Source organism: Ciconia boyciana, chromosome 2, assembly GCF_034638445.1.
Source record: "Ciconia boyciana chromosome 2, ASM3463844v1, whole genome shotgun sequence".
In the NCBI taxonomy this organism is placed as follows: Eukaryota; Metazoa; Chordata; class Aves; order Ciconiiformes; family Ciconiidae; genus Ciconia; species Ciconia boyciana.
Genome location: NC_132935.1, coordinates 114412233 through 114431289, shown reverse-complemented (window position 1 = coordinate 114431289; position 19057 = coordinate 114412233). Strand labels below are relative to the sequence as shown.

General features: G+C 36.3%; 1 protein-coding gene across 7 annotated transcripts in view; it reads right to left on the bottom strand.

The window, feature by feature from the left end:
- BBS9 (Bardet-Biedl syndrome 9) overlaps positions 1-19057 on the bottom strand; it is a 309847-nt gene that overhangs the window by 281523 nt on the left and 9267 nt on the right. For all 7 annotated transcript variants that reach the window (XM_072853644.1, XM_072853649.1, XM_072853643.1 and 4 more), the window contains one exon: positions 17601-17714. In XM_072853644.1, the coding sequence (XP_072709745.1) occupies positions 17601-17714 (114 nt within the window). The remainder of the gene's footprint in view (positions 1-17600; positions 17715-19057) is intronic.

Here is a 19057-nt window from a genome sequence, read left to right as displayed (position 1 = left end):
ATAAAACAGGCCCACAGCCATAGACTTCAGGAGAGCAGACTAGCTTCTTCAGGGATCTGCCTAGAAGAATCTATCGAGATACGGCCCTGGAGAGAAAAGGGGTCCAAGAGAGCTGGTTGAATATTTGAGGATCACCTCCAAGTTCAAGAACGGTCTATCCCAACAAGCAGAGAGTCAAGCAAAGGCAGGCAGCAAGACACCTACAAGGATAAACAAGGAGCTCCTGACTACCCTGACATAAAAATAAAGTGTAGAAGAGGTGGAAGCAGAAGCAGGTGACCTAGGAGGAATATAGAGATACTGTATAATCATTCAGGGATGGGGTTAGGAAAGCAATAGCCCAGCTGAGTTGAATCTGGCAAGGGCTGTGGAGGCCAACAAAAAAAGATTCCACAAATACACAGATGTGCAAACAAAAACTAGGGAAAATGTGGGACCACTGCTCAATGGAGCAGGGGCCATAGTGACAAAGGGCACAAAAAGTTGAGGAGCTCAATGCTTTCTTTGCCTCCATCTTTACTAGTAAGACTGGTCTTGAGGAATCCCAGGCCCCTGCAACCAAAGGGAAAGTCTGAGCAAAGGAAGACTTACCCTCAGTGGAAGGAGATCTGGTTAGGGAATATTTAAACAAAGTAAACTTAGGTTCACAGGACTGATGTGATGCACCCACAAGTGCTGTGGGAGCTGGCTGATGTCATTGCAATGCCACTCAATTATCTTTGAAAGGTCACCTGTATGCACATTATATGCTATCTTGCACTTGTATGCTGTCAATGTTAATGATACCCAGCTTCCACTCCCCAACAGTTGCTGACATTATTTTCACACCAATGATACAGTCTAGAAAAAGTATGTTAGCCAGCTGTATAAAATTATGAGTAAACAGTAAAAGTACTCTGAGAAACTTGTACAAACACTGATAACTAGTAAAACGTGCTAGCTCATTGGTTGCCATGACAGTCTCTTAGGTATAGTTATCTTAAAATACAGTTATTGCCTACTAGAAATAACTAGTAGCATTTTTATTTGGCTTGCAAGAAAACAGTGCTTCATAATGCAGGTGTCCATGTGACCACGGTTATTTTACATCTGTTACCTCAAAATCACCTATGTTTGCATTCAGCATTCAAAGGCATACGGAAAACCCTCTCAACACTTTACATTAGCTAACTGTTCAGTTCCACTTCTATTTTACACCTTTATCAAGAATACAACCCTGTAAGTCTTCAACTGATGATTGTAGTCATCAGTCTATCAACTGATGTTGATAGTCTTCAACTCCCCTTCCACAGTTTCCTATGAATTTTCCTACTATCAGCAGTGTGCTACAGAAGAAATCTGCAGCTGTCTGCCCTATTTCCAGAACCTTAACTTTCAATGTCTAGCTTCAATGGAACTTCCCGGTACCTGAAATGTGAAGACAAAAACATTACAGATATCAGCTTGAAAAACTTTTTGTAAAGGCACAGTAGAACACATTTGTACTTTGCTTCTTAAGGCTTCTTATTTTTCATCTTTCCTTAGAAAGATATAGATAAAACCAGAAAAAAAAAAAAAATTGTGCATAAAATAAGTAAGCAAAAAATTATAACAGTAATTACGTTTACATTTTTGCCATTCTGCTATTCTACTGTTTTGAAAAGTTCTAAATATTGTTTGATATATCATAAGATTAAAAGCAGAAGACATTTAATTGTAAAGTGAATGCCCTTACTAACATGGGAATCTTATATATTTTGTAATAGAATTAAATTTCAGGTACTTCTGGTTATACTGATGGTAGTGAAAAAGCTGTCTTTTAGACAGCTTCTGACTACAACCTTCAGGGTTTAAGCTTGTCTAAAATATACAATTTAGTTGTTAATTTCTATTCTTTGGAAATAATTGATATGCAGTGGTAATCTAGTAGACATCACAATTCAAATAACAGAAAAAAGTAAAGGTCAGTAGAGGTCTTGAGGTGTCACTGCTTAAGTAACAAGTAGTAATAGCTTCTGCTCTCATGTATATTATGAATAACAATCATTCTTACCAATTTCATTACATCATGAAAATGATGAATAGAAAAACTACACCACCTTCTGCAATATATATGAAGCTACATGTCATATCAGACATGGAAGCATTCATCTTTAATGTTCATAATCCCTAATCACACACAAATATAATTGTTAAAATATCTCCAGTTTTAACAGTAGTGATATGATTGAATATGACTGACATAACATGACTAGTTCTTTAGAGCCCTCCGATGATCTCCAAGCATACTGCAGTACTGAATCATACTGTCTGAAGAAACAAATATACATCGGGTACCTAAGACTGAATCAGTAATCACTCCTTTTGCCTTTAAGAGCACAGCATCCCTTCTTAATATACCTACCACTTTATTCACTATATTTGTGCTGTTCTTACTCACTGATTTTCAAATTTGGATTTTAACTAGCTTGTACTAGTAGATCAAACTCCAATTATCCAAACTATTACATGTACAGCATAATTAAAGAAAATTAAATTGTGTATGAACTCTTAGTTCCCAGCTTTTTATAGGTCATCTTATTTCCTTTGGCCATTTGTTTTTAATGTGTAGCTAGTGAATGGAGTTTTTATGTTTCACTTTAAGAAATGCAGTCTTCCAAAAACTCAGCCAGAAATGTCCATTTCAAAAAAGCTTATTGCAGCCAGTTGGCTTTGCCAGTGACATATTTATAAAGTGAAAATATAACCCATAGTGTTTTCTGCAGATCAGATGGAATCACTTAGTGTACTCTACATAGTTTCAGCAGCTTGTGCCTCAAGAGGAACGTCCCTCAGCCAGACAGCGTTACTTTTAAGCACAAGTCCAGCTACTGTTGTTTTGTAGTTTTGTTATTCTAGCATGATATGAATATGTTTACGTCACACTTTTAAACCACAATATATTTTTAGAGCTAATACAAAGCCAAAATGAGAGGCAGGTGGTAGCTCTTTGAAATAAGCTTCTAATTAAAGCTATTTTGGAGCTCAAGTTTTTTGTATGTTCATGATTTCCTATACTCTGAGCCTCCCCCTCTGGCACCACATCATTTTCATAAAAAGTACATTATGTAATCACAAGGCCTGAGCACCATGTGAAATCATGCAGTGAAAACTACAGTATCAAATGGGATAAATTAGAAATCAGAAAAAGCCTCATAAAGTTACAGATTTTAGGGAGACGTCAGCAGAGATAACTTTACTGCCTTCAATAGCAATCAAAAGCTTCAGTCAAAAGCCTCATGCAGAAGGAAGCATCAGTGAAATAAAACAAAAAGATAAATTGGCATTTATAAGACACCCATGAACCTAAGAGCCCTTTAATGACACATGGGAAATGTTTTTCTAATTTTTCAAAAGAAAAGTTAAATCCACAGTGCATTGACCAGTGAAGCGATACACACAAACTGTGTTCCCACACACTGGAACAGAAATTACTGTCCTGACTTGAAACAAGCAAATATGTTTTCCTCTTCCTTCATCACTAAAATTTGCCCCCCAGAATTTCCCTCAGCATAGAGAACAAAGTCTCCTCCAGTTCAAACCCATTTTGGAGAATTCAACTTGCTGCTGAGTGTAGCTCCTGAAGCAAAACAGATCTGGGTCAACTGTGAGAAAAGCACTTCAGGAATCACTTCTGACTAATGGAAAAACCATTTGAAAATATGTCGGGCAGTTCTTAAAACAATGTATGCCTAGTAAAAGGCAAGTCTTCAGTTACTTCCCTAACCCAAAGCAGGAAGCACATGTCAGTGTACATTCAGAAAGAACTCTGAATTGACTAGCTTGGTGGTCCGGTGGCTGCTCATTGCATTAGTACAGAAGGGTTCAAAGTTCAGGACTCCAGCTGCAGCCATTCATTCTAGGCCAGAGGATCTGACAGCCTAGGCAAGCGCAATACCCTCAACACACGTAAAGAGGAAAAGGAAAAATGCCCTGCATCACTCAATGCTAATGCATACACCCATCCCAAACGATGCACGGAGTGTACATATGTTCCATCTGAGATTGACTAAGTGCTTTTCTGCTGGAATTGAAAAATCACTCCAACAGGAAGGAAATAAAAATAGAGAAGTGGATAGGAGTTTAAGAGAAACTAAGGAAAGTTTTTAAGGAAAACACTAAATCCTTATTCTACTGATGTTAGCTTTAATTATTCTCTAATCCCTTCTGGATATTAAAGTACTGCAGTAAAACATGTTCACAAGTCCCAACACAAGAGATGCTCTCCCTGCAACAGCCCACTCTGTAAGAAGCCTCACTGGTCAAGACAGAGTAAAGCATGCAGTCAGAGCTGCCATGAGAAAAAGCATCTTTTTGCTTCTCTCAGCCATCATATTGTATTCTCCCTACCTAACCTCTTGCAGATTTCTGCCTGCCATAAAGCATAAGGAGGAATTTAGATGGAAAGGGAATCTTGAACTACTGAAGTATCTCCAAAGGCAAATAAGCCCTTGCTCGCACAATCAATCCTTTAGAGACCTGTGATATACTCCTTTATTCTTGATTCAACTCTTACCACAGAAGATGACATAGTTAAATTATGCAACTTGGGAATGATCCCTTTAAGCCTCATAGTGACCTGAGGTGGTGGAAGGACTCTTAGGAAAAATACTAGTGTGGTTCAAAGGAGCACAGAAGACTGACATGCAGTATAGAGATCCGAAAGTATCACAGCTGCAACATTCAGCACACAAAGTTACTACTGAAAGAAATCTGGTATTTGGCACTGTGTTAGACATGGGAGGTAAAGTCTTCTCCCCTAAACAGATTATAAGACTAAAATTTGTTTATTATAACATTCGTATTAAGCAAAGAATTCTTCCCCCATTCAAACATGGATGCTTCTATCTACTTCAAGAAATAGTCTCAGGGAAAATGGTCAGGCAGCTGTGAAAGCAATATCACACAAAGTTGTTCTTTTTTCAATACACCAGACTAATTATAGGCAGTATAAACAGAGTGGGTCTTGAAAAAGAACATTAGCTGTGCATGGGAGAATGGCTGTATGCATAGATGTAGCCTGAATAATGATGATTCATGAAGAAACAGTAGAATTCTTTTTCCTTAAATTCTGTTTCTTGCCTTAGCTTGTTGAGTTACTACTTTTCAAGCCCTGGCAACTGCAGAAATCTTCTTTGGAGCCCCTGCGTTCATAAAGGTGTTACAATACTGACATACGCTTTTTCTAAAGAAAGTAGGAGAAATTCTAATCTGTGAACCTTTCCAATGTCAAGCTGCCCTCATCTGAAGTTATACCCCTGTCATACATTATATAAATATTATAGAACATCTTACTGAACTAGCAAGTCTCCTACAAATAAAAATTAAATAAAGACAAGTACTGTCAGCAGTTGCCCTTCCAAATCAATAGCCTTTGACTGAATAGTTAAGGCACCTAGATGTTTTTAATGAATCACAAATCAATAGCAGACCTTTCACTGAGCTCAATTAAAGTTGAATATAGTCCCCATTTTGCAATATTTTAGATACTTTCAAAAGTTATCAGTAGGATCTTAAGTCACCATCATACAATAAATCTACCATATTTAAAATTCCATTTAAGACAGACCTGCAAACTTATAATCAAACAGAATAACAAAATCCCACTGTTAAAACCCAGTGAAATTCCCCATCTTTTCTCCTACTTCTCCATTTCTAGTCTCCTTAGAGTAAGAAGCTTCATGATTCCTAAGCACTTTCCAAAGCACTTTGATTCTTTATTAATTTTTTGAGATAGAGAATTGTTGAAAATATTTTCTGAAGAATGCTCTCCAGCATAACTGAAGTCACATCCAAAGAACTCATTAAAAATAGTTTATAACAAAGTCTAACAGTCTGAAGCTTACAATGCAAAACTGGGAGTTTACTTTACAGACTCTTACGTGGAACACCTATACCTCTTCAAGAAGTTTCAAATATCCCATTAAAATTAGAAATAAACAGCTTGACTAAATATCCTCAAAATCACCAATAAAATACAGCCACTTTTCACATTCAGAACATTTGTCTATATATATCCTAGGCTAGTAACCAACATACAGAAAGGACTAACTCTTACTTTGTGGTCAAATGAGTCAGTGAATTACATCTCTACCAAAAAAATCACCATCCCTATTGGTTTCCTTTTTGGCAATCTCAGCAAAGATACCATAGATTTAGCAAGCAGGAACAATTTGTTATCTTGTATGTTAAAACTGTTGGAAGCACACTGCGAATACTCAAATGATCTTATTACTTTGCCACTAACCTTGCAAAATATTATTTTCATACTTCTGCAGGTAAGCAAGATGACACACATTTTCATTCCAATCAATCATCATACTAAAGAGCAGCTGCATACATTTTATTTCTGCTGTAATCCTTCCTTGTTCTTTTTATTCACTACAGTCACCAAACAAATTTTGGGGGGTTATTCATGCTATCTTTATTAAACCATGCTCATAATCAGACTCAGTCATGTTAAAGAAATGGAAAAATCTAGCAAGGCTGCAGCGTTATTTCTTTAAGTTATGAACACTCTCATCTGATTTGACCTTATACAAGGGGCAACAGAGCAGACAACCACAGCAATGCATGGTGACGTTACAGATTAATTTTGTGTAAAAAATGAATTTTGAATCCAATAACTCAAAATTTTCTTTTTGGTCTGCTAAACTTGTTTTGTGCTGGATTGCTTTTTTAAACCCCTTAGAATTCTCCAGTTTCCCCTAAAACTTTAAAACTTTGCCACTTGAAATGACAGAATTGTACAGCACCAGCCCTTAAAGTTCCAAGTAGACAGAGGCTCTGCTACTTAGCAAGAACTATGATTAATGTAAGCTCAAGTCTCATTGACCAAAGCTTGCATTACCACTCAGGGGAAAACATGGCAGTCCTACACAAAACAAATACATAAAATGAAGTCTACCACAAATTTACGTTTTTTCCAGCTTCTTGAATTTCTAGTTATTTGGTGACACTTTTAAAAATCTTATTCATCTGCATATGCACAGCTGTCCAAGTTTCCCAATGATAAACCTATCAACAAGGACTAGGACAAGTTGTGACCATGATCAGCACCAACAGGATATGACGAAATTAGAATTCTCCTCATGAATCTGAAGTAAAGTTACCTTGTCAAATTTTCACTGATTTTTATCTCCTCATGCTAGTCTGTTCACTCTCACTTTTGATACAGGCAAACTGTATTCATTGTCTTTGCATTATTTTCTGTGCTTGGAGGATACACTCAGACCTACTCATCACTATCCAAAATCTCCAAGAAAATCTCTCTGGAGTGATGTAGTAGAGTGATTTCTAATACGAGTGATTTGCACCAAACCTAATAACCCAAAGTACAATTAGTAGAAAGCATCATAGCCTGTACAAGATACATTTCACCCATCTAAGAAAAGCAACTAACAAGGGTTTGGTGACCTTCCAAATAAATTTCTACAGGTTAGAGACTTTGTTGTAATGGAATAGTCACAGATGAACACTAGAAAAATAAACAAAAGCTACACACACACATTTCTGAAAGACCCTTTGAGAAGATGAAAGAGACTAAACAGTTAGAAACTAAAACTGCATTCTTTTGGATGACAAAAATATGGGTCAGCAAACAAATCTGATAGATAAATGCACCCACATGAAATGCTGAAACATTTAATGAGAAAGTACATATGTAAATAATAAAGCTGTACATAGGTTTGAAGTAACAGAAAATTCATCATGCCAAACTATTTATTAGACAGGGTAATAATATATACTGCATTTCTAAACTTTAGAGACAGCATCTCTAAACTTAAATAAAACATCTGATATGATCTCAGACAATTGTCTCACAGGAAACCAGAGAATGGCAGGCAATAGCACTAAGAAGAAGAATCTGGGGATTAGAGTAGGATGATGAATTAAATATGAGTCAACAATATGTCACCAAAAAGACAAATGCAAGATTGGGTCATTATTAATATATATGCGCTATTAAAAACATATGAGGTAATTATTGTTCTGCTTGGCACTCGCTGATTCTTGGCAGGAGTACTGCAGAAGCCATAAGCCCATATGCAAGATACAAAACATTTTATACTACCAGTGCACAATGACTGCACACATTTGGGTACCATATCTCAACAAAAGAAATTAGAAAAAGCCTCATATAAAATCTATCAAAGTTTTGAAAAACAAGTCTTTCACTTATATACACAACTGCTCCCAAAGTTATGTATTTCTACAATTGGTTTTACTTCATTTTAATTATAGCACTTTGTTTAAACGAAATGCAGATTAAGTGATGTATGTAGCAATTTATAACTGAAGCAAAGTTCTGGCATACTGAAGGCAATGGGATTTTTTAATTCAGTTAGGCTATGATCTTACTCATTACTGTTAAGAGGTGAGGAAGGTAAAAGGAAACGGATGGTAAGAGATTCAAGAGAACATTCTCCTTGATTATTTTTCCATTCGCATGTTCAATTTAGAGAAGATGTTCTAACTCCATTATTTAAAAAAAGAAAAAAAACACTAACAGGTTTCCAAGGGTAGGTGAGAAACCATTTAGAAGTAGTCATCATCAGATCTATTCCATGAAAAAAATCACGAAGACGAAGCCTTTCAAATAATCTGTCTTTATCCAGAAGCAATTTAACAGGAAGGTAACAGTTAACCATTCTGCTCCTTAATAGAACTAGCCAATAAATCAAAGTCCAAATTTATACTGCTGCTGTATTTAAACATAGTCATAAGAATCATTTAACCTTAAAGCATAAAACTCAGCTGATAATTTTTTTCTGACTAACACCTAATAAAATTCACTCTTGCAGAATTGTGGAAAAGTTAAGCACAGTCTACCCTTCTTATAAAGTTTCCTGTTACAAGGTTGCATGGTTTACACATATGTTGTATTTCATTATTAAAAAAATTCCTCTGTATAGCACCTTCTTTGTTGTAACAGTCAAACATACTTTGCCTCTAGGCCAGTCCTATAATAAAAGTAAAATGAATTCAAGGACATTTGCTGAGAAAAAGATAGGTTCAAGGTATTTTCACACTTTTTTGCTTGTAACCTTTTCACGTCAAAGCTGTATTTTCTTTTTTCCTTCCCTTTGCTATTGTTTTATTATTTCCTTTTATTGGTACAGTATCCATTGAACAACTTCAAATAAATCTGAACTATTCTGGAAGCCAACTTAAGGCATTAAGGTTTCAGATCAAAAAATAAATTCAAAAACCTGTGCATTATTAGGAGGATCCAATTCTAAATCATTTATCAACTCATTTGAAGAGGTTATATAGAAACAGAATGAATTCACTGATTATTTAACTATTAGATAATGCAAGTATATTTTGCAGAACTGCACAAAATGGTAATATTGCTTTTGCAGTGAAATAAAAAGCCATTATCTGTAAGTGAACACCATTCAAAAATAACTCAGCAACTACAAAAGCAAGGTTATTAAACTATGCTTTCTCTCTGTCACTAAACAAAATTAGTATTCCATTCAAGAGTAACCCAATAGCTTGTGTGTCCCACTGGTAAGCTATCAATACGCTGTTTCTTTAGTTCTTCAGTAGAATGCAAAATCTTAATAACATAAATTGAAAAGGAAAACTGGAAGTATTGAGAATGTTCATACACTCATCTTAACATACCACTTACACCCTGGAGAACAACCACAGAACTCAACCCTCACCTGGGAAAGGTCATCCTCCTATTACAGCATGTGATCATTCACACACTTCCTAAGCACTTCAGCCAGTAGCTCAGGAAACCTGCACTTCATACACCAGTCCTCAAAGAGTTTTGAGGACTGAATTTTGAATTTATAATTCTAAATTTTGAATTTAGAATACTAAATGAATTTTAGTATTCATTCCTTATACACTGTTGTTTGTTCATATACGAGGTACTATCCTGCCCAACATTCAGTATAATGCACAATTGACCATGGGAAATTTATTTGATAATCTGTAAAGCTACCTAAGCTTCAAGCAATAGCGTTTTTGTTTTTACTTTAAAGCACTTCTCCATTCCTTGTATCATTTCAGCAGAAATTTATTGCATACACTTTCCTCAAACAGAAGTCACATCTGACTCAAGGCAAACAAGGCAAAGAATGAAATTGTGGCCCGATCTGTACACTTTTTCAAAGCAGTAGTAAGGGCACTGTTTCACATAAGAGCATAATACCATCATTTCTTATAAGCAGGCTCCACACCAGTAAATCTCTCTTCTTAAGAACAGTCAGGCACAAGTAGTGTATTGACTCTTTCTCAAGATGCAGAAGGACTTCGGCTAACAGCTATAAACTAGCCAAGTTGTAATCCATTCAACAGAAACTGGTAATGTAGGTATAAGAGTGATTTTCCAAGCTAACGTCTCTTTCTTAGGTATCTCTAAGGGCAGGACAACACATCATGTCTAAATACCCTCAATGTGAACAAGACAAAGTCAAGGCACAGGACAGAGTTTATTTCTATATGCTGCAGGTACAAAATTAAGATACCTGCAGCACTAATTATCTAAACATCACATTAGAAACAGGCTATAAAAATTAATTATGAAATGATATTAATTTATTTGCCCTAAGTCAAAAACTAATTTTGCCTAATGCCAATTGCCTGAAAATCTTCTACTGTACCAATATGCAAATTAATGCAATTCCTAAGTAAGCAATTGATAATTATCTCAACTATCTCTGAGTGATTACCCATCTGTAAGGAGTTTTAATATTACCACATGAGGATGGTTCACTACTATTATTTCATATAATTGAAGCCAGCACAATGTTTGGTAAATTGATTAACCAAAATTTCTGCACAGCCAGAACAGATCCAATTCAGTATTATTTTAATTAAAAGAACTAGACCTAAGAGATACAAACTCTACCAAAGAGAACACAAACTACATGATTTTGGTGGAACTGTAAACAAAAAAAATTAAGAATGGAACAAAACTATGATCAAATAATGTCAATCACAAAATTTAACAATACTGGCTCAAAACCTAATCACTACATACTTAACATAGAAAAAAAACTTCTGTTTTTCAATAATTGAAGTTAAAACAATGTTTAAGGTTAAACAGTATGTAGAATATTGCTTAAGACTTGACTATTTCTAGATTAATAGCAGATTTATGCCTTAAGAACTGAACTGGAGGTACACTGCTGCATAAAACAGAATCAGAAAGAAAAGGAATTCTTAACTAAGACACTATATTCAATTCAGTTGCTTCACTCCATTCCGTTCTTTTAACAATCTCAAAATATGCAACTCATTTATAAGGAGCTTTCTATCAGCAGTGACTTTCAATCAGACCAATGAAGTTCCCTCATTTAGGGTTTACCAGCCCAGTACAACATTGTAAACTATTTTATTTACTTGTCCTTAAAAATCTTGATACTTCACAGAAGACATTTGAGAGATGCTATCCAGTATACAAACTAGAGTTCTAAATCAGCACATCTCATGCTGCGTCTAGTACACACACTGTTGTAAAACCAGCGCAGCTGCCTCTGCACCACGCAGCAACCACAGAAGCATAAGTAAATCCTTGCTCACATTAGGGAAACTCAACTCAGATCTTTGATAGACAGAGTAATAAGGAGAGAGCTTTGCTTTTGGGTGACCAAAGATTCTAAACAAGCCTAAGATGCTCAATGACTTTCTCACTTCTCTCCCAAACAAAAATATAAACCAGTGTTATGCAAACTAGACTCTTGCTATTACAAACTGATCAGGTTCTTCAACATAATCTTACCCAATAACTTGGCACTTGACTCAAGTATCTTATAAAGACCCAGAATGACATAGTACAGGTGTGAAAACAGAAAATACTTCCCAAGATGCTGTAAGCTATCAGCAAACTTCACTTCATATAACGAAAGTTCAATTGTTAATACAGCAATCTCTGGTGGCATGATTGCGTGATGCCGTAATAGTATAACCTGACTTACACACAAAATTGTAAAAATGGTGATGAAATAGGTTATACAAAGTAAAATTTTGGTAGAGTTAAGTCCTCATCACAGGTAAGGGTGCAATACAAATCATAAAAGTGTATGCTTTTTCACCTTCATTTTCTTTAAAAATTAAATGAAAAGAGCTTACAGTAAAGTCACCTCAAGTTCTTTAAATTTTATATTTGAAGTAAAACATGAAGATTGTACAATCTGTTCATTACTTAAGGGCTGTGACATTTTATGGTTAGGTTAAGAGTTCACTTGGTTGAAAACCAGTGTTCAGCATTACTAACTCATGGTTTTATCGTGAATCATCCTTTCTAAAAAGACCCATATGCTAGTATCGGAGCACTGAAGGACAAACTCAACTTACAGCTCTAAGATCATGAGGAAGAGTTCAGAAATATGAAAAGCAGATATATGCATTCTACATAACAAAGGCAATGACTTGAAAATTAAGTTCAATTTTTGAAAGTCTGGGCTAACAATACAGAATTTTTTAAATATAAAATTATTAGCTGATTGTCCTATGTCACTTCTTGATAGTTTCATGTTTTCATTTTAGCACCAGTGTTCAGAGACAGCAAGGAACAAAGATAAAGTTAAAGCAGCAAAGAAATGCAAAGTTCTGTATTATAATCCTTCCCTTTGCTACAGATTTTTAAAGTTGTAAGTCACAACTAACTCTGCCTACACTGTGCTTGATTTATATTTTCATCTTTGTAGGTTTTTTCCATTTACTTTTTTTAAACATTTCCATTAGCTTTGTGTAGGATTCTAGCTAAACATAGAAGAGATTTCCTTGTTATTTCCCACATCCCTGGCCTGTTAACAGTTTTGCTGAAAGTAAGAGTCAAATTCACTTTGCCTTTTTGCTAAGGTTCTACGACCAACAGAATACATTTTGTTTTAATCAATAAAACACTTTTAGCTCTACAGGTTTTCAGAAAGTGCTTTTGTGTTTTCTATATCTCATTAAGTCTTGCAGTAAATACACCTGTAGAATCAGTTCAAGTATAAATGCAGCTTTAGAGATGCAGCCTACAATAACTGTAATGAGAGGACCATCTAGCGGTGACAACCACAATTCACACTCTGCTGTTTTAAAGACAAATGCACACGGTTAACCTATGCAAGTCACTGGACAACTTCTCAGTCTTTGGCTTTTTTATTCCATAGCTTTAATCATTTCTTTAATTTAGATTTCGACCTTCTATGATGAGACTAAATAAATGGGTTTGTTGATTGTCTTCACCTGTTCCTGTTACGAGAACATCTATGTCAATTCTTCCACATGTGAAAGTTGCTTATAGCATCAAATCATTAATCTGAAGACACTGGCAAGAATGAAGCTGCTAGCCTACAAAATAGGTTTGTTTACCTCACAATTCTCTCCTCAGAGAAATCTTTAATACCTTTTTTCTTAATACAAGAGATCAAAAATCACCAGTTGAGAAATGACAGTTGTACTTGGTATGTTTTACATCTCCATTACATTTCAGCTACACAGATTTGCAATTTAACAGACCAAATTGTAACATTACAAGGGTCTAAGACTGCCACAAAGTAGCAGGGACAGGGGAGCAAAAACTTACACTGGAGGAAGCTGACTGAGAATGTGATACACAGCTAGTGGTGTTTGTTTCTGTATTTGAACATGTCAAACAACTGCAGAGACATTGTTCCCCAGCTACCACAGTAATAGAAGCTGTGAGAAATCCTCCTCCCTAATGAAGCTGCAGAGAGTAGGCACAGGGAGAGGTTTATGTAAGCACACATTTAACTACAAACAGCTGAAGGAAGCTTAGTGGAGCTTCATAACCAAACCATAAAACAGTAGTACAGCATTTGTTTCTAACAGCTATTCTGCTTAATTTCTGAAAAGCTCTGATAGGACTGTATGTCAAACAATACTCAAGAGAAAAATTTCAGGCAGTTTCTCCTTAAAGAGAGGCATCCTAAAGACACTAAGCTGCTTTGTAAATTAGATAACCAGATTTTACTCCAATACAACCTAAACCAAACTTTAATACTATGAAAACTGAAAGTTTGGTCTGAACAAATCTCTGTCTGTTCAGCCCCTGTAAGCATCTAAAGGGAACTGCAGGATTTTCAGCAACTCAGAAAGTTAAAGAACTGCTGGATTGAAACAGAGTTTCCTTCCATATTTTTAGGCATATCTTGATGCCTACTTATGGAACTGTTCCCCAATTTTAGCAGCAGTCACCCAGCCTCAGACTTCTGTTCCAGCCTGTTTTATGCATCTCTTGCAACCCTACCTACCCCATCCCACACAGTGGAAGGTTCTTGAGGACAAGAGAGCATGCTTGAGCTCTTTCCCCACAGAGTACTCTATAAAGCAGGAGGCAGCAGTCAGGAAGAGGCAAGCGTCAGCCACCTTCTTCACTGTTCAGCCTTCCTTTTTCAAAGGAAATCGAAACTTTTTCCAAAGGAATAAGCAGAGGCCACCCCAGAGACCAAAGGAGATGCAGGATGGGAAATGGAAACTACATGCTGGCTTTATATCCCAATTTTCAAACCTGACTATGTATCTTACAGCATCAAGAGACTAACAGAGCACTTGGCATCTCAGTTAAGGCCACAGCTGTAGTGGCCCACTAGACAGCACAGACTGCATCCACACACGGGTAGAAATCACATTATGAATGATTACAGGAGAAATCTGAATGCCAAGAGGCAAGTATTTTATCTGAGGTAAGAGCAAGCAGGAGCGAACTGATCATTTTCAGCAGTATCCATTAAATTGACAGGCAACTGTTTGGAAGCAGTCCAACAAAAAAGAAACAGAGCATAACTAAAACCCAAATAACTGTTCATCCCAAGAAAGGATAGAAAACCCTCAAGAACATGTTAGAGGACACCAGTACAAACTAGTGTACACAAACTCAACCCTATTTTTCTTTTGCCAGTGTTAACTAGTATGGCTGGGTAGAATGAGTTTCTTTACTACTGCAGGTATGGGATTAATAGGAAAAGAAAAAAGCATAATCTTCAGCAAGAGAAATCTGAGCAAGACTGAGAAACTTCATAGATCAAGTGCTCTCTGTCAACTCCTGCAGCATTCTTTGCTTCCTCAGATGAAAGATTGTGCTCCTGGGGGACTTACATTCACCCTCCTCCCCAGCACTCTCACAGCATGCTTTCCCTGTACACATGCTTTCCACCTTCTGTTCAACTGCCATTCTCCTATGTCTGCTTCAGTAGCTCTGTAAAACATGACCTCTGAAGTGCCCCTTTCACCTTCACATTGTTTCAAGGATGCTTGAGTATAGCAATAAGACATATATTAGTCACAGCAATAACAGAAGGCAATAAATACAGAAACCCTCCCTATGTTTTGTTAGTCCAATTCTAGAGTGTGGTGTAGAGGTCAGACTGTTAGCAAAGCAAACTCACTGCTGCGTGCTTACAGCACTGCCACCATCATGAATTAACCTCTGCTGAAGGCAAGAGACTGTTAGCAGATGCCTGGCAAGAATTCCAGAGAAGCCTGTGGAAGGCAGATAGTGAGAGAAAAAGAAAAAAAAAAACCAACAACCTTATTTATTTACAGACTGGGTGGCTCTCAATTGCAGCCCAGAACTTCTGCCAAAGATACACACAGAGTATGGCAGGCCAGACCAAGACAGGCCTCTGTTTACTAAAATTAACAACACTTGATAGACCTCCTTTGTGGTTCACTCTGGCTGGTCTTGCAAGATGGAAATAAAACCACAACACTGTCATTCATAAGCCTCAAGGAGAGAACAGGGTATTAAAGATGATACTTTAAAAAACTGAAATAGATTCACTGCAAAAGGCTAGAGGCAAGATTAAAAGCACATAATTTACAAGAAATCTAATCAGACAGTCCAGGAAAGCCACATAAATTTTCACTATAATTTTCCTAGATTTAGGTCTTAAACGGAAAGCTTCTTCAGCTTATGGTATGAATATGTAGTATTTATTACATAACACAAATCTCTGCCTTCCGTGTTTATTAACATTTTTGCCATCTCAAAACAAGACTTGAGGTTATTCTTTTTCCACATGATGAATGTGGAACTGGAACATGGGATGAAGAAAGGAAAAGGAAAGCAGCTTGACATGCTGAGGCAGAAGTGCTACTAGAAAGCAAGAAAAGTTTGCAGAACCTACCAGAGTTCCCTCTGCTGTTCTTGCTGCTTTGTCAGAATTTGCCCTCATTTTGACCATTCCAGGTGTTTGAAAAGCATTTGGCTGGCTGAGTAGGTTCTGAGGTAAACGTTACCTTCTGTCTCCCTGGCTTGCAAAGACATTTTCTTCGTTACATCGCTTGCATCCTCCACAGCTCATAATAAGGTATATGAGATAGACAGGTCTGGCATCAAGATTGAGCTGGTGGTCAGACCTCTACTCAGATGTCCATGGTAAACAAACATACATGACAAAAATCCAGAGTTTATTCTGCAGAACTGCATGGTGGTACATGGGTATTTGTTTTATCCCTGAACCATTCCAGACACTCACAACTCTTAGCTTACAATCCCTTCAATACATCTGTTACTGCAATTCCACTACAGTAGGTCGGGAAGCACACTATTGCCTCTCTTCTCAGATTTAGGAAACTCCGTATTGTCTTTCTGCTGTTAACAGGAATATGCCCATGCCCTGTACACTCACCCCTCAAGATACTCATAGCATAGATACCTTCTCACCCATATGAGGTGACCATTTTTCCCAAGGTGGTTGTGCAAAATTAGTAGCTGAAAATCTCTTCAATCAGTATGAATTTTGGTCAGCTGAATTTGAGCCCAGGGACAAGCTTGAGTTCAGGGTAAGGCATTGTAGAATTATTACTAGAAGATTATTACAGACACAGAACTGAGGGATTGTCTGCACATTTGCCATGTTGACTCAGAAGACTTTCTGCCTTGGTAAAGTGGTATCACTCTGCCAACAGTTTAGGGACACTAGTTGTGTAGATGACTACCACCACCCAATACTGTTGAGCAAACTTTACTTCTGAGGAGAAAGAGCTGTCATGTAGAGCAAACCTAAATGCTTCCAGATTGGAACACAAAAACATTCATAATCGTGTCACAAGTTCAAAAAAGACTGATATCTATTAAACTCATTCAAAATTACAAACACACCATAAATATTATTTTCCACTATTATGTTTTTCCAATCAAAGTTTAAATATTTTTTTTAAAAGTCTGCATTACATATCTTTAAAGACACTTGATACTTTAGGTTCAGAGAATTATGATGTTAACTTTTTTCTTGTCCAGGATCAGCAAGTTGCAGAAAAGCAAAGCAGAATTAAAGCAAAGAAGAAAACAATTATTTTAAATGTTAAAGTATTTTACAAAGGAAGAGCCAGGGTTTTTTGTAATGTTTTTTAAAAATCAGTATTAACCTTGTAAATTCATATCCTGTTCAAGAGGTGAAGAAACAACTATTCTACATTTTATATTCTCTGCCTCATTTTAACTTCAGTTATTTTCTATATGCATCACATAAAAGGTGCCATCATTTATAGAAAGATGGTTTCCTCTAGACAGCAGCATCATGTTGCCTTTCAAAATTTAAGTTAATCCTCAACTGTTCACAGTTAAACAACCAATAATAAAGAATATCCAATAAGGACCTTACCTTTTACACCACCAAATGGACCATAAGTCATATTACAAGCAGTTCTCTGAAGATTGTGCTCGTACATCAGTTTAATCTGATACTGGTTCCCATGTTCCACATTTCCCAAAGTTCCTACAAAAAACAAAGGGTATATATTTATATCTTTGATCCATGCAATGTGGAAGAAGTAAAGGAGTACCAGTAAACAACCTGAAAAACTATAACTTACTCCTAGTGCCTGAGATACTATGGCTCACACTGCTGCTTTCTTTAAAAAAAAAAAAAAAAATCACCAAGCTACAAAATTTCTAAAGGCCAGAACCAGAAATAAGGTCCCATTATACTAAATATGGTATAAAGACTTAGCAAGGGGCTGAGATTTTTATTACTTAAATGCATTTTTCTTCGTTAGCCACACCTCTAAGATCAGAAAAAAGCCTGCTCAAAGGGGAATTCTTATGATTCTCTAGTTATTCAATGAATATACTATATCCAACAGCCAGCCTCAGCTTTAATAGTCTTTGTCTCAAATTAAGCTGTAGCTAGTCACTAGCTATAACTTGACAAAGCTATGCTTAGGGAACATTTATCACTTGCCTTCACTCTGTCTGAAAGTCAATGCAGTGATCAACAATGCAAAGATAATAGATAAACATAAAATTATTTTTATTACTGTATGATATACATCACATTCTCTGAAAATGTCTGCATGAACTGTAATTTCCTGACTCCTTCAGGGAACTAGCAGAAATTCAAAAAGTCTTTCTAAAGAAATTGAAGTGAAAGCTTCCCTTCTGATAATCAAAAGTCTTTCCTTCACCCCATTAAGAAAACAAAGTTCTTCATCATGTAGAGTAACACTTAAGGACTAATATTAGCAAGTAAAAAAAACAACCAAACCTTTGAGAATAGTCACATCAGCAGGGAAAAAGGTACTTTGAGTGAATGATATCTAAGCTAAATCCTACCACAGCTTTAAGCATACAAAGATTATTCCAACATCATCTTAAACAACATGCTATGAAAGATTTGTTATGCTTATGCTATATGCTTATGTTATGCTTATGCTAACCTTTTAGGCAATTTCTCCAACTAAAATCCAATATAGCTTTTAAGCAATTACCCCTAAAGCAGGCCCATGTTAGGGAAAGGATTGGAATAGACATGAGGGAAAAAGCCCAGGCTGGATAAGTAACTAGCTAAGTAGCAACACCAGAGGAAAAACAAGTTAGAAAGTAGTCAGTCTGTGTATACTGACTGTAATACAATATCCAGGCCATACTTTAGTCAGCCCTGAAGGATGCTTTCATTTGTTGAGGAGAAGCAGCATAGTTATTTTATTATGAATAACAGATATAGCAACACATATAAAGCAAGTAAAAATCCCACTTTATGAAAGTGTAATTTGCCATAGAAGCATAAAGAAATAATGATAGTTATTTCTCAAAGGAGCTTGTTCGAAAGTACCTGATCAG